The sequence below is a fragment of the Chelonia mydas genome, chromosome 8 (genome assembly GCF_015237465.2).
Source record: "Chelonia mydas isolate rCheMyd1 chromosome 8, rCheMyd1.pri.v2, whole genome shotgun sequence".
Lineage (NCBI taxonomy): Eukaryota > Metazoa > Chordata > Testudines > Cheloniidae > Chelonia > Chelonia mydas.
The window spans coordinates 33,831,058-33,848,047 of record NC_057854.1 but is presented as its reverse complement, the minus strand read 5'-3'; the positions used below and the strand labels follow the sequence as shown (position 1 = coordinate 33,848,047).

At 41.0% G+C, this 16,990-nt stretch overlaps 1 protein-coding gene across 3 annotated transcripts in view; it reads right to left on the bottom strand.

The window, feature by feature from the left end:
* CTNNA1 (catenin alpha 1) overlaps positions 1 to 16,990 on the bottom strand; it is a 194,368-nt gene that overhangs the window by 117,079 nt on the left and 60,299 nt on the right. For all 3 annotated transcript variants that reach the window (XM_037906042.2, XM_043552628.1, XM_043552629.1), the window contains 2 exons: positions 13,135 to 13,401; positions 8,654 to 8,857 (listed from right to left, as the gene is read on the bottom strand). In XM_037906042.2, coding sequence (XP_037761970.1) covers positions 8,654 to 8,857; positions 13,135 to 13,401 — 471 coding nt within the window. The remainder of the gene's footprint in view (positions 1 to 8,653; positions 8,858 to 13,134; positions 13,402 to 16,990) is intronic.

Sequence of the window (16,990 nt, the reverse complement as noted above, 5' to 3'; positions counted from 1 at the left end):
GCACATTCTAGCTTGTCAATTTCCTCAGGGCTCCATGTGTTAAAGAGACAAGCTTCCCAACTCTTGTGAAGACATCCAACACTACCATCTCTCTCACACTGCTCAAGGACAGAATGGCACATACTCTGGCTGAATCCATCCTCAAGTTTTCAGATTCCCTCACACGGTGGGCACTATTGTACTGAGTGTCTAGCTGCAATAGATTAAACAGCCTTTCCTCAACCAACAGGAATGAGGCCTGATCAGTGATTATGGTAAATGGCTTCCTATATGTTCACTATCTCTAAGTTTAAGAGGCAGCAAACTGTTGTGTGTCAAAAATTTAATTGGGTCGCTTGCACCAGTATCAAAAAAATATACATGTTCCATGGGACATATGCTGTGCCTGTTACTGAACTGATAACTCCTATTAAATCATCCCCCCAGCACCTCCTCAGGATAAGAGTCCCTGAAAAGAAGAGATACCCAAATCCTCCCCACCCCTCAGAGTACTCAAGTGTTAATGCTTAATGTATTTTCAAAGCCTTAATGTATGCTTTAAAGCTTTACATCCTACCCTAATTTTCAAGCTCAGTAACAAAGTAATTAAACACAGTAAGGCAAAAATCAGTGCATCATTGTTTATTACAAGCTCAGTGTAGTCAGAAGAGAGAAGACTGATCATATTGAGTGAAAACCTCGGTGTTTAACATAAGGTTTTCATCTAATGTCCCGTGGCCTATTTTCCAACATAAGAAATGCCATACAATCAGAACAATGGTCTACTAGGCCTGTATCCTGTCTGACAGTGGCTAGTGCCACTACAGGGCAGTTGGAGCGATCCACTCATCTTCCCCTCTCAGTTTCTTGCGGTCAGAGGTTTAGGATTGCCGCAAACATGGTGTCACAACCCTGACCATCTTGGCTAATAGCCAGTGATGGACCTGTCCTCCATGGACTTGTCTAGTGTATTTTTTGGTGGGTGTGTGTATGTAAATGTAAATTTATATTACTTACACACACACACACACACAATATGGTAACCTCCAGTCACAATCCCCAGCATTTATCCTGAATAACAGAGCAAGCTAAATGGATGTCAGCCAGGTTTAAGTCTACGGCAAGAATGTCCACACACAAAGCAGTACTGAGTTACTTCAACTGATACAACCCCCTTCCCTCCCCTTAAATTGAGTGCAGTTTCTGCATTTAGACAAGGCCTATGCGGTGGCGGTGGGGTGGAGTAGCAGCACAAAATCCCATCTTGCCCTTTTCGATCCATTAGGAGGGTCACTGAGGAGGCAAGAGCAAGGGTACTTTTGGTATAACAATACCCAGTTTCCTATGCCCATTTTACCTATTCCAACTAATGCTGGTGTATGCCCGGCCAAAGGCAAGACACACCGAGATATGGATGAGAACTACCTGTCTGAAGATCAATCTGGATAAAATTCAGGTAATACTGAAGTGTTAGGAAGAGATTGGCAAGAATTATATCTGCCTCTGGTACTGTGGGTGTTTTCCCCCCACAGTTTGTTACTGGAGTTCAATCAAGGGAAGTGATGTCACTATCAGTTGGTTCAGGATGGCTCCATCCTAAACAGTGTCTGGTTAGGACACACTGAAGGGCCTCAACTTATTTTTGTCTCTAGACATCTATGTATTAATTTTGGCAATCGTGAATAAATGCTTTTTTTGGCATATTATAAAACAATTACTTAAATGTGTGTTCTGCATCTTGCTTAATATGATAAAATTAAACTTGACGTTCACTTGAGCATCATTCAAGTGGGCTCTTGGAGGTAGAGGAAAGAATATATAGCACACTGATACAACTGTAAGTGGCTGTTGGACAGCCAAACTACATACAAACACTTTAGCATTTTTGTTTTCATTTAATAAAATCCTTCCAGGACTCAAATACTTGGAGTATTTGAATGATCTACCACAGTTAACTGTTAAGAAACTTATTTAAATCTTGAGACAGTTTTATGTTATAGATGGAGTTGTAGTTGTCAATGTTTTTTGAGAACTCAACTTCAGTTTCTCGCATCCAAAAACAACCTGGCTGGACTGTTTATGCTCCTCCCCAGTCAGTCAGGCTGAACCAAAGCTTTTGGTCCTCCTACTGCAATAGCAGGGTTTTTAGCCCACTCTTCTTGCTCTTCCGTTCAGCACTATTACTAAAAACTTTTAGTTAATTAAAAGGAAAATTTCAAAGGGGAAAACTATTTCACTATACAAGGTGAGAGAGCACTCCCATAAAGAAAGACATCAGTATCACAAACTCTAGCCTTGAAGTTTAAAAAGAAGAGTTACTTGTAGAGCCCTGCGCGGATATAAAATCTGTACCTCATCCGATCCATGATTTGCAAACATGCTCCTTGGATATAAAGCAGATATCTGCAGATTTGCAGGGCTCTAGTTATTTGCTGAATCCTGCAAATTGGACTAACGACAGCGTGTGTTGCAATCCCTCTTAAGAAAAAAAGGTTAAGACTTGGAAGAAAGTGCCTCAAAAACAAAAGGCCTTAGCCTCAGAGAATCTCTGAGCAAACAGCATGTATATCAAAGAAAAATACCAATCCTCTATGTCTTTTGTGTACTTCCTTAAAGTCCACATTATCCCTGGACAGTCTCCGCAGACTTCTCCACCAAAGAACAAATTCTAAACTGCAAGTGTGAAACAAGCAGCCTGATGGATTATTTTACATCAGGCACTTGTGTCTGTAAATTTGTTATGTAAACTAATGAGCAATTATCCCCCACCAGAGCTGGCATTGAGGTTATAATGCAGAGGCTACTGGATTGCAGTGAAGTGGAGAAACCAAGCTTATGGAGGAAGATGTTGATGGCTTAGAAAACATGTCAGTCACTGCTGGTAAAGGACAGGTGCTCTCAGGGATAAAAAGACAAGGAAATATGCATGGAACTAAATGAAGAGGCCACAGTTCTGAAACCAGCCACAGGGGGGCAAGATTCCCTCCTCAGTTTAGTGCAACAGTCACATTTCATGCCTTTAGGACATGGGTGGGCAAACTTTTTGGCCTCAGGGCCACATCTGGGAATAGAAATTGTATGGTGGGCCATGAAAGAATAGTAAATATGGCAGGCGACCAGCTTGGTTTAATGGTGAAATCCTAGCGGATCTTAAACATAAAAAAGAAGCTTACAAGAAGTGGAAGGTTGGACATATGACCAGGGAAGAGTATAAAAATATTGCTCGGGCATGTAGGAAAGATATCAGGAGGGCCAAATCGCACCTGGTGCTGCAGCTAGCAAGAGATGTCAAGAGTAACAAGAAGGGTTTCTTCAGGTATGTTGGCAACAAGAAGAAAGCCAAGGAAAGTGTGGGCCCCTTACTGAATGAGGGAGGCAACCTAGTGACAGAGGATGTGGAAAAAGCTAATGTACTCAATGCTTTTTTTGCCTCTGTTTTCACTAACAAGGTCAGCTCCCAGACTGCTGCGCTGGGCATCACAAAATGGGGAAGAGATGGCCAGCCCTCTGTGGAGATAGAGGTGGTTAGGGACTATTTAGAAAAGCTGGACGTGCACAAGTCCATGGGGCCGGACGAGTTGCATCCGAGAGTGCTGAAGGAATTGGCGGCTGTGATTGCAGAGCCCTTGGCCATTATCTTTGAAAACTCGTGGCGAACAGGGGAAGTCCCGGATGACTGGAAAAAGGCTAATGTAGTGCCAATCTTTAAAAAAGGGAAGAAGGAGGATCCTGGGAACTACAGGCCAGTCAGCCTCACCTCAGTCCCTGGAAAAATCATGGAGCAGGTCCTCAAAGAATCAATCCTGAAGCACTTACATGAGAGGAAAGTGATCAGGAACAGTCAGCATGGATTCACCAAGGGAAGGTCATGCCTGACTAATCTAATCGCCTTTTATGATGAGATTACTGGTTCTGTGGATGAAGGGAAAGCAGTGGATGTATTGTTTCTTGACTTTAGCAAAGCTTTTGACACGGTCTCCCACAGTATTCTTGTCAGCAAGTTAAGGAAGTATGGGCTGGATGAATGCACTATAAGATGGGTAGAAAGCTGGCTAGATTGTCGGGCTCAACGGGTAGTGATCAATGGCTCCATGTCTAGTTGGCAGCCGGTGTCAAGTGGAGTGCCCCAGGGGTCGGTCCTGGGGCCGGTTTTGTTCAATATCTTCATAAATGATCTGGAGGATGGTGTGGATTGCACTCTCAGCAAATTTGCGGATGATACTAAACTGGGAGGAGTGGTAGATACGCTGGAGGGGAGGGATAGGATACAGAAGGACCTAGACAAATTGGAGGATTGGGCCAAAAGAAATCTGATGAGGTTCAATAAGGATAAGTGCAGGGTCCTGCACTTAGGATGGAAGAATCCAATGCACCGCTACAGACTAGGGACCGAATGGCTAGGCAGCAGTTCTGCAGAAAAGGACCTAGAGGTGACAGTGGACGAGAAGCTGGATATGAGTCAGCAGTGTGCCCTTGTTGCCAAGAAGGCCAATGGCATTTTGGGATGTATAAGTAGGGGCATAGCGAGCAGATCGAGGGACGTGATCGTTCCCCTCTATTCGACACTGGTGAGGCCTCATCTGGAGTACTGTGTCCAGTTTTGGGCCCCACACTACAAGAAGGACGTGGATAAATTGGAGAGAGTCCAGCGAAGGGCAACAAAAATGATTAGGGGTCTAGAGCACATGACTTATGAGGAGAGGCTGAGGGAGCTGGGATTGTTTAGTCTGCAGAAGAGAAGAATGAGGGGGGATTTGATAGCTGCTTTCAACTACCTGAAAGGAGGTTCCAAAGAGGATGGCTCTAGACTGTTCTCAATGGTAGCAGATGACAGAACGAGGAGTAATGGTCTCAAGTTGCAATGGGGGAGGTTTAGATTGGATATTAGGAAAAACTTTTTCACTAAGAGGGTGGTGAAACACTGGAATGCGTTACCTAGGGAGGTGGTAGAATCTCCTTCCTTAGAGGTTTTTAAGGTCAGGCTTGACAAAGCCCTGGCTGGGATGATTTAACTGGGAATTGGTCCTGCTTCGAGCAGGGGGTTGGACTAGATGACCTTCTGGGGTCCCTTCCAACCCTGATATTCTATGATTCTATGATTCTATGAAAGCTCACAAAATTGGGGTTGGGGGTGTGGACTCTTGGGGGGGCCAGAAATGAGTTCAGGGTGCGGGAGGGGGCTCTGAGCTGGGACGGGGGAGTGGGGTACGGGGGCAGCGGGTGAGGGCTCTGGCTGGGGGTACAGCCTCTGGGCTGGGGCTGAGGAGTTTGGGGTGTAAGAGGGTGCTCCGGGCTGGGACCCAGGGGTTCAGAGGGCAGGAGGGGGAAATCAGGGCTGGGGCAGAGGGTTGGGGTGTGGGAATGGGTGCAGGCTCTGGCTGAGGCTGCAGGCTCTGGGATGGGGCTGCAGATGAGGGATTTGGGGTGCAGGAGGGTGCTCTGGGCTGAAATCGAGGGGTTTGGAGGGTGAGAGGGGGGATCAGGGCTGGGGCAGGTGGTTGAGGCATGGTGAGAGGTTCAGGGGCGCAGGCTCCGGGCGACGCTTACCGCAAGCAGTTCCCAGAAGCAGCGGCATGTCTCTTCTCTGGCTCCTATGCAGAGGCGCTGCCAGGCGGCTCTGCACACTGCCCCGTCCGCAGGCACCACCCCTTCAGCTCCCATTGGCTGCGGTTCCCGGCCAGTGGAAGCTGCGGGGCGGTGCTTGGGGCGGGGGCAGCGTGCAGAGGAGAGGCCCCTGGCTGCCCCTATGCACAGGAGCCGGAGGAAGGCCATGCTGCTGCTTCTGGGAGCCATGTGAAGTGGCCCCTGACTCTGCTCCCAAGCTGGGGTGCTGGAGGGGGAAAGCCCCAGAACCCGCTCCCCAGCGGGAGTTCGAGGGCCAGATTAAAATGGCTGGTGGGCCCAATCCAGCCTGCAGGCTGTAGTGTGCCCACCCCTGCTTTAGGGGCAAGTTGGGAACCTTAATGATGATGCCAGCAGGTGCTAAGGACACTGGAGAAGCCTCAGACAAGTCTGGTGAATATACCTCTTGCTGCTTAAAACTGCACTTCTAGCACATGGAATCAAATGGAAAATGTCATGCCACACCACAGTAAGAACTTGATGCCCATAACCTTTTACAGAGCACTTAGGGACGGAACCCAAGGGATCAGAGAATTAATCTTCTTATCCATTGTCCTCAAACCACAAAAATTTAAGTCAGAGTACACACTATTTAGGAGCAGCTCTAGTATGCCTACAGCATCTGAAAGGCATCCCAGAAGCTATAGAAGTCTTTAGAAATAAAGTCTCTAAGACTGGAAGTGTGTCTACCTACGGACATTTCTATCCCCAAACACACATTTTCAGTATGATCCTACCTCAGTCTTCCATTTCAAAACTTGGCACTTTTCAATACCTCTGCCTCTATCACTCAAATGAGATTTATGATGCACAATTAGTATTGTGCAATTCAAGGAAAGACTTAATGCTTGATCATGGTCTTCTGCAACCTTAGTTTCCTTTTTTTAATAGGAGACTGTGGAAAAACAAGTCTACATCAGCTGAAGAAAGCCACATTCTGTAACAGCGCTTTGTTCCCTTTTCACCATTAAAAACTGTCTATGTGATTCCTTTTTTGACAAACATTTTTTGAGATTTTTCTAGCTGAGATATATATTTTTAAACGGTGTCCCAAATTTTCACCATGACTTATCAATTGCTTTTTCCACTTGATTTCACTGAGCTTCTAATCTCATTTTTCCAAGATAGGCTGCCTATAATCACAGTAGGGCAGGGATTTAAAAAAAAATTCGTTATGCATCACTAATTTCACAATGTGTTAAAAATAAAGATAAATAAGAATATATTCTTCCCAGCTCAGAAGATATACCTTTAACTAACATACCACACAGGTTAACAGTACACAGCTAAACAAAGAAGATACCCATCCTGAAAGAAATAAATCCAAAACCTTGAAGTCTTGTACTGGCAGCTGACCAAATTTCAACATCCTCATCCTTCCCCCATCAAAAAAATCAGGACATTTACTTCTTGCTACAGTTTTAGTTATCAACTGGTAGGCATGTATTCTCAAATCTAGCTGCCATCCTAGATGATTCACATGAAGGTGTAAAACACCCTATAATATAATTATCTTGCCCACAGGGTGAATTTTTTTCCCTAAGTGCCATAAGTTAGTGGTTTGCTTCTGATCTGCAATACAAGAGTTTATATCCCTTTTAAAAAAAGTCAGAGCTACTGTAACCGGGGATGTTCTCATTTTCCATATAAATACTTAATTTTTGAATTCTGTCAAGCATTTAATGTCTAGTGGCAATGAGTTTCACAGTTTAAATATACATTGTAAAAAGTATTCTCTTTTAACGGTTAGAAGTTTTTTGCCTTTCAGTTGTTTGCCTGTCCTTGTTCTATATTGTAAGACAGCATTTCTATTTACCTTCCCCATTACCATTACTTATTTTGAAAATCTTCTCTAAACTAAACAGTCCTAATCCTTCTTTGTTTTTCCACAAACACTTGGAGGTGTTTCCATGCCATTAATCACTTTTGTCACATATGGATTCCTTCTACTTCAGCCTTTAGATGGGTTGGTCAGAAATAAAAAACCACTCCCCACCCCAAGACAGTGCCTCTGGTTAGTTAATTTTTAACTCAGAAATGCACACTCTTGTCTTTGTTGTCAAATTATTAACTTCATCCGCCACCCTATAAGCCCATTTATCTAGTTTTCTAGGGTACTTAACAGTCCCTCAAGAAGTTCACTTGTTTTCATTTATTTAAATAAATTCTGCCATCTGCAAGTTGCCATCTCAAGTCCAGTACCTTCTCCTGAACATTTTGTTAATAGGTCCAGGGCTTAATATTACAGAACATGGAGACATTCCATTATTCAACTTTCAACATGGCAAAAGGTTACCCTCTATTCCTACCTAGTTTGGTTTAAGTAGAGAAAAATTAGACCGTAGAAAAACATTAAGACCCATGGGGCCCGAAAATATGTAGGCTGATCTAATCTTCAGAGTGACATAACTGAAATAAGTGTATCCAGGTTCTTTACAGAGAAAAAACAAATAGATACTTTAATCATTTTAGACAATCTAAACTTCAACTCCTTGAGGGCAAACTGCTCAGAATCCAATGCTAACAATGGATTTTTTTGGGGCCAGAAAAGTACTGCAATTCTCACTGTGTGAATTTAAAATTAAAGCATCATGGTTGATCAAATTGAGTGAAAGTAACTCACAATCAATCCTGAAATGCAGACATTTGATTAAAAAATAATTATACACTGAGAGATACAAAGTTAATTGAAAAGATATTGAAAAACACCTTCCTGCCATCATCCCCAAATTATCGAAAGTTCTGCTGATTATGTATTACATTCTAATTCTTCTTTATGTTACAAATTTAAACCAATAACTTGTTAAGAATGCATTCAAACATTAGAGACAATTTCTGGAATTAGGATTTTATGGCTATAAGCAGTTTCTTGGAAGAGTAAGGAAAGAAAAAGAAAAAAAGAGGCCCACTGTTTTCATTTTCAGTATATTATTCCCTTCATGCAAATAAGATGCTTTTTAAGATCAAGGAATACAGTTTCATTGCTAATTTTAAAGCTCCTATATAGAAGTTAAAACAACAACCTTAAAATTAGGATATCTAGAATACTCACATTCCCCATGTACTCTGAAAGTAGATCCTGCAAGGCCTGTCGCACTGCATTACACTCTGCAACTATGCGTTCCCGTCGGTCATCACGTGTGCAGGATGAATCAGCCATTAGGGCTGCTCCACTAATGATGCTCTCCAGGCGCTCTTCCAGGGAAGGCCTAAAACGTTCCTCACTGAAGCTCAAAGGATCCACAATAATTTGTTTCTAGTAAAGGAAAGTTTACAGTAATCACTAACTGACATCACTTGTTACCATTTTTCATCAAAAATGAGTCAGTCTTGGAATAGTTACAGCAAACCCATTCTCCATTCTGAAAGAACCAAAAAAGTGTGCTTGTGATAGATGAGAACAAACTTTCCTAAGTAGTCTAGTAAATTTTTAGAGGCTTCCCCAATGGATTACATTACTGTAAGAAATGACTAGATGTCAACATACAATGCTAAACAAAATTTGGCCACAAGAAAGCATGTTACAGGAATGACAAATTAAAAAATGCCATGATAAATCAGGTTCATGCTACTGAACTCTAGGTAACTTTCAATCTGTACAAGTCTTAGTTATTTCAGCTGTCAAATGCAATTACCCCCATCATAAACAAGATGATTTTGGAAGTTTATCTAGTGTAGATTAACTATGGTGATACTCTGCATGATTACACAGAGGGGGAGGGAAGGAAAGCGACTGGATAAATTGGGACAGGCTACAACGTAAGTTGTTTTCAGAAGCAAAGGTTTTGATGTGAAATATTTACAGTAAGATTTAAACATCACAGAAGTCAATATCTTTAAGCAAAATCACTCGTTTATATTAATTGAGTCTTACTGCAACACAGCTCATACTGAGAGAGTTAAGGCTCCACCAGCTGATCTACTTTCAATCCCTTTTTTGGGGTGGGGGGGGAAGAAGGGTCATAATGCCATCACAGAAATTCATTTCAGTCTGAAAGTATGTGACTTTCAAATAAACTGCAGAAACTTTTATGGAAATTGGGGGGGGGGGGGGGGGGGCACCATTTTTGGTGCTTTAGAAAGAGGGCTGAAACTTCTGAATTGACATTCAGACAGTCAGTTCATAACATGGACTAAGTTCCAGGAACACTCACTTCATTTAGCAGCCACTTTTTTCTCTTCCTAGACACCACAGCTACTATAGGAATTCTGAAGCACGTAGGGTCTCTTTAGAGCACATTACAGCGTTCTTCCTACACATTTAGAGTGTTACTGCAAATCTGAACCATCAATACAAGCTATTGACATGCTACTGATCCAGTATGGCACTGGAGCAGGGTGGATTTGATTTAAATCAAAATCGATTTAAATCATAATTTAAATCACTAGTCAGAAAGACTCAATTTAATCATGGATTTATACATAAAAAGGCATTCTTGTTGGTTGTTATAACCTTAATACATATCCTTCACAACTCAGAGATAAATGAGATCCAAACTGGGTATCTTTTACGCCATGCTGACATCAAAGGTTTTCCCTTCTAGTGAGAGAATGGTATGGTAGATCTCAAATCAATGCAGGCTATACTCAGAAAGACCTCAAGACTTCTGGAATATGCTGCTCTAACAGTTTCACTTTTGTTTCTACTACCTGTTCCTTCTCACATTTATCTCCAGACTTCTCCCCCTTGCCCAGATCTATTCCGCCCCCAACAATCTTGTATTCACTGAACTTTTTTGAAACTTTGAACTTAGGAGGTAAGGGACTGACTGTGTACACAATTTTGCAGAGGGACACTAGGGTTGAGGTCTGTTATTTCTCACCTCTATATATTATTTATATATTATTTATTTACAAACTTTTTGCGGTTAACAAGCATGCTATCTCTGGAGATACACATCCACAGTTTGAGAACTGCAAAACAAAGCATCTCTGATGGTATCTTCTAGACTGAGCAATGAGTCCCATTGGGCAGATAGAAAGATTAACCTAAATAATCTATACAGAAGTCACTGGAACTCTAACATTGGGTCCCTAATCCATGAACTATTGGAATTCATTTACAAAGCTTTTCTTAAACATTACATGAATATATTGTCTCATACGATAGACTTAATAATCCCTATTCCATGATGAGATAGGTTTTTCCCTCAAAATCCGCTTTAAATAAAAAAAAAAGTCTTTTGGTCTGTTTTTTTAAAATCATTGATTTTTATCCACCCTACACTGGAGCCAGACATAGTTAAACAGACTTATATCTTTTGGTACTTATTTAAAGTTATATTATGGTTCTAATGCCACAGTGAGACAGAAGCACAGCCTATACAACAAGAACTCACTACTACTTGGCTGGTTTCAGAGTAGCAGCCGTGTTAGTCTGTATTCGCAAAAAGAAAAGGAGTACTTGTGCCACCTTAAAGACTAACCAATTTATTTGATGCATCCGATGAAGTGAGCTGTAGCTCATGAAAGCTTATGCTCAAATAAAACTGGTTAGTCTCTAAGGTGCCACAAGTACTCCTTTTCTTTTTACTACTTGGCTGTTAGCAGGGAATTACATGCAGAGATGAAGGTCTGATTCAATGAACGCCTATTCTCTTTCTCCCCCTTCTTCTAGTGGGAAGTGAAGGCATGTAAAGGCATTATAGCTATTCACCCTGGCCTAATAGGCACTGACTACACGGTAAGAGAAGACTCACTTGCTGAAGTCTGAGGGCCATAAAGCCCACGCATGCAACACTTGAGCCACTTCTATTTAAATTAGCAGAACAAAAAGTTAGGTACTTGGTCCTACTAGAAACACCACATTTAGCGATTTGAGCTAAATCAGCAAAGCCAAAGGCTGAACTACAGTGCAGTTCTACCATTACCATCTCCCCAAACCTACTCTTTAATATGGAATGCTTTTATATAATAAAGCTTAATCATAAAATCGCCAATCTCATGTTAGCACCCAGTAGTGCCAGTCAAGATTGAGGATTCCATTAGGTTAAGTGTAGAATGGAAGACAAGCAGAGTCCAGAACAGGATACAACCTAAAACACTTGTCTGGAAATTTCTCTGAAGCCTCTTTAACCATTGCTAACCCTGGTTCAGATGCACAAACATTAGCAACTTTGGGAACCTTAGTGTAGATGGCGGACTCTGGCAAGCCATTTTCAGGCACTATGTCAATTAAACTTACTCAGAGCAACTATAAATCAATATGGTGCCAAAAGCAGCTGCTAGAGCCTGAAGTCTATATTAGGACTTCTAAATGTTGCAAACATCGATTCAGCTGACCCATCTACAGGTGGAGTTTTCTGTAAAAATTCCCTAGTTTAGGCAAAGCCTAGAGATTAAGTGTATGGGGGAAAAGAGATTTAATATACAAGCAAAGTGAGCAAGGTGGCTGCCGCATGTCTATTGCATATTTTTATAGATTATTTTGTTTTCCTTTTTTTGGAAGGGTAGGAGAACAAGTGTTCATAGAGGAGAGTGGGTAAAGAAAAAGAGGTAGGGAAAAAAGGGGGAGTAACAGTTGCCACTGTGAGGCAAGCTAGCTGAATAGTGGGAAGTGTGAGAGACTTAACAAAAACATCTGTATTAAATGTTTCCCAAAGGAGGTTTTTATGAAGTATATTACTAAAAACTTCTTTATTATTCAAAGGTCATTGTAGCTACAGAAACCAAGACCAAGGCTGCCATCAGTAATAATTTTGAAGCTAATCTAGTATCCCAAATAATCTCTCTAATAAGCATGCAATAAAGTATGTGATGGAGGTGACCTCCATCTAGTAATACAGACAAACAAGTGCCAGTAAAGATACTTCATACTGAACATTCTGAATGAGTTTCCAGTAAAGTTTCATCCCAATGCACCCAGATACCACATCATGAGTCATATTAAACAGGCACTTGGACTTTTGGAACAGTAGTTTTCTACTAGTCTCTCAGAGCACTTATGGCATACATCCCTCCTCTCTGAATAATCTCCAAACTGAATAATTCTCAAAGGTCACGATACAACATTTTTCAGCAAAGAGCTAGTGGCATTGTCATGAGAGCCCATGCTATTAAGAGCACATTACTTATTACTACACTACATGAATGTATTAGATAGTAGAGAATATTTACTGTCATGCTATAGTGTATTAAATAATTAAAGCTATACTAAATTTCAAAATCATGACCAGAAGATAGTGATTAAGTCTCTTTATTTTGTTTATAAAAGGCTAGTTTGCTCTTAATTTGGCAATTCACAAGTCTCCAGTCAGAATCAGCATGGCTCTTGTGTGTATTTACAGTCATCATAAATTTTAATTTTATCATCAATGTAAAGGTTTGATGATCACAAAAATAGGGAGCCTTTAATACTAGCTGAAAGATCACTTTGTACTGAAGTACGGTAGTCTCTATATATTGATAACAGATTATCCTCCCTCAAAATACAATTTCATGGTTGTCAAAGTTACTCCCATGAGCTTTTCTCGCCTTTAACTGATTTACAAGCAGATTTAAACTATACTTTTTTCAAAGAGGTTCAATACTTACATCAAAGTTGTTAAGTGCATAAGCCAGCTCTCCCCCTCCTCCTTGCTGTTGGGCAGCATCATCAGATGCTGTGGCTTGGGCTGCATTTGAGATGCCTGTGACCGCCTGCTGCAGTTGTTTGTAAATCAAGTCCCTGTTGGCTTTGTAAGCTGCTACATCTGGGTGCTGCAGACAGGCCTGAGAAGCAGTGTAAAGTATAGGAATGTTCTTCTGCAGAATTCCTCTAGCTGCAGCCATCTGATCACGATGGCCCACATCTTTCAATTCCTGCAAGGAAAACCTAATCAATATTGAAAGACATTTCTGATACTCAGTATCTACATACTTTCCCCTGAAGAGGCATAGGAGCATGATCTTTGCTTAACATGAAGCTACACCTCAGCTAGGCAACATTACTTCCCACGCAGGCAGTTAATACAAATTTGGCTACCTTTAGAATAGTTGCATAAAGACTGATGTTATGCAGCGATTCATAATTCTGCTTTCTAAAATTACAAGCCAAGATATTTATTACTTGACATAAGAGCAGATAATTGTTTTCAACGCTGACTGACAGATATGGCAATTTCCTGCAATATCCTGAACAAACCTTACTGAATTAATTGTAAGTATCTTATGAGCTCATTGTATTAAAAATGCAAGTATGTATGTATGATGATGGGGTTGTATTTAATTTCTAAGGGGAAAAGAGCACTAATGTCAACACCGGGAAACATAATGAGCTTCAAAAGACTTAAAACAATGGGTCAGGCAGGTGAGTGAGTTTCCAGGAAAGTTGAGAACACTAATTACCCACCTCTGAAACCAGCCTTTATCTGGCCAATTACCTATTCACAGTCTCTGCAGAGCCAAGATGCAAAATGGACTGGAGTGAGTCTCTAATTCATAGATGTGCTTGTTCTGAGCCAAGACAGTCATGAACTTGTATCCACAGAAAACCCCTTGGTGAGGTGTGAAGGACTGTTCACCTGCCAGAGCCCTTGCTGGAGCTGGGGTGAGCTCTAGTAAACTTCTTAGCACGTGTGTAATTTAAAACAAAAACAAAAAAAAAACAAACAACCTATGTTTTTGCTATAATGCTTTTACCTTAAGAAGAAATGTGCTTGCTTAAAGCTGTGATAGTGTAACTGCTACAGTTAAGTTGTTTATATCCTCTGAGGAGAGAAGCAAAGCAGGCCTGCTTTAGGCAGTCCAACTTTGCTGGGGAATTCACAGTGTAGACAGGGGGTTGTGCAGCCTTGAAATACTCCCATCAGAAAGGAGAGAGCTGCATCTCCCCACCAAAACAGGTGACTGCTGGAGAGCCAGAAGCCTAGACATGGGTGCCTCTCTAGGACCATGAGGGAGAAATACAGGTGCAATTTCCCTGACCTGTGATACTGACAATAGACCTGGACATCATCCGTCATATTGTATCGATTCCTAATGTTTAGGAAAGCAGATAAGCTTTAAACAGCAGGATGCAGTGGTTACATAGGTTTTGGATTGTTATGTGGCAACAGGCTGGAGTGACAAGTTTCGTTTTCTTAACCTCACTGTACATTCAAATAATTGCAGAGTATTTCCTCTTAAATCTTCGAAGAGGTAACATTTATTCTTTTAGATTAGTGGTAAGAGCCAAGTTAGTTTTTATTGTCAAGTGTGAGATCAGACTAAATTCCAGATACTTTCCTTTCCCAAGATGTAGACACACTTATCTAATATCCTTCACACAATAGCAGTGTATAAGCACAGTAGTCAAATTATAAATCTGAATTTTCAGTGTCTCAATCATTTATTCAAAGGCCATAAAGCTCCCCCTTTTGGGTTTGTCATTTGTAATTTCAAGATGTTTTAAAGGACCCACACCTGGTTCTAGAAACATTTTTGCTGTACATGAGCTTAAATATCTTTTAGAGCAGTAGTAATAAGTTTTTCTAATAGCAGCTTGCAGAATACAAAGTCTTCCACTCTAAGCCACATTAAGCCAAACACCTTATCATTGTACTTAAATATTTCCCTTCTTCCTCCCTTCCCCAGTGCTGAAGTTCACTAAAGACTCAAAGGGGGAAAAAATCAGAGTGAAAAGCCATGTTTTATTTGAATTAATCTAAAATGTATGGCCAAATACATTCCAAGAAAATGAGTCTGTACACTAGATATAGGAGTGCATTCTACATTACATGTAATTGAGGTGAAAGGTCACTGGCATATCAGTAATTGAAGCTTTCTTTTCCAAAGGAAAGAAGGAATAGTATTCAAAGAGAAAAAACTAATGGAATATGAAAAAGGCATGTTTTCCTTCCATGAAAGGGGGACAGGTAACTCAGACAATAATGACTCACACTTTCCTCTTGGGCATATAGACTATGAGAGTCCCACTGCCATTGCATAAAGCACATCCAGGATAGGGTCACACCATTTAAAAAAAACAAAACAAAAACCACACACATACCCCCACAATGGCACACAAATATCGGCACACAAAAATGGCACACACGAATCTAAAGATGTCGTGCACATTTGTCAGGAACTATCGGTTAGGATCAGATTCAATTTTTAAATTCTCTGGCTGTACCAAAAAAATCTATCAGATCATCCTTTGGTGTTTTCCTTTTATACATGCACCTAAGAATGGGAAGATTAATCAACTGTGAATTGCACAAGGAGGAATGTATTTGACTACTCAAAAAATGCCCTGTTTTCTTCAGGCTCATTTAAGAAGTTGTTTTTGGGCATTTAAAATCTTCCCTAGGTGTTCTAATATTGAGTCTCTCCTCTCCCACATCCAGTCAGAGTGAATCCTGTCTCTCTCTCTCTAATCTTCACAGATATGTAGGCCTTGCCTACATTTAAAGGGGGTTGCTGATGTAGCTATACCTGCAATACCTCCTTAATGGAGACAATATCTTTGGCTTGTATAGCTTAAGCCAGTGTCCTGAATGAATAAGCTATAAGGCTTTTTGCTGGTATAACTGCATCTACACCAGGGCTTTTGTTGGCATAGTTATATTTCCTTAAAAACCAGGACCTTCCCCATTTAAGAGAAGTGCTGTACAAACACAGACTACCACATCCCTGAAAGCTAAAGCATAACAGGGAAGCTAATAAAGAGATTACTGGCAATGAAGATAGATGTCTGCAGAGTAAGAGTGAAAATTATTACTATTAGAAAGTATTAGACATAGACAGAGCATATCAGTAATAAGTCAGGTAGTTGCTATCAGTAGTCCAATAAGAAATAGTTTCTATAGAACATTTTTCAGGCATTGGGCTGGAATGCATGCAGTGAGGGTGGGAAGTCTGCAACTGGAGTGGCTTTCCTCCTCTTCTCTTTTAATGTTCAGGGAGGCAGCTGCATTCACTTTTTATTTTTCCCCATATATGGCAAAGACACTCAGGGCACTGGATAGATGCTTTTTTAATGTCCACATACATTTAAATGAAACAGTGAGAGGCAGGAAGCTGTTCAATTTGCTGGAAAAATAAGCAATTATGCCCAATGTACTTTGTTAGCCTCATACAGCAGTCATACATTTATTCCCCAAAACAGCTACTAAATTTTTTCTGAAAAGTTTAAGTATTTTTATTAGTTTTACTAACACCTACAATTACAACTTCCCTTTCAACATTTATACTGTATCTTTGACTTAAGTAAATGCAGAGCACAAAGCAGTGCCTATCCTGGACTCTACAGGCACAGGCCTTAATCTGATTTGTAACTCTTGACAAAGTCTCCCCCCAGACTAGAATTAAAAAAAAAAAAAAAAGATTCCCCATTCTTCCAAATATGTGCATTTATGATCCCCCAAGACTAGGTAAATGGGCAGACTAGGGATGTAAAACGTTAATCCCGGGATGGGCCGCCACGCCCAGA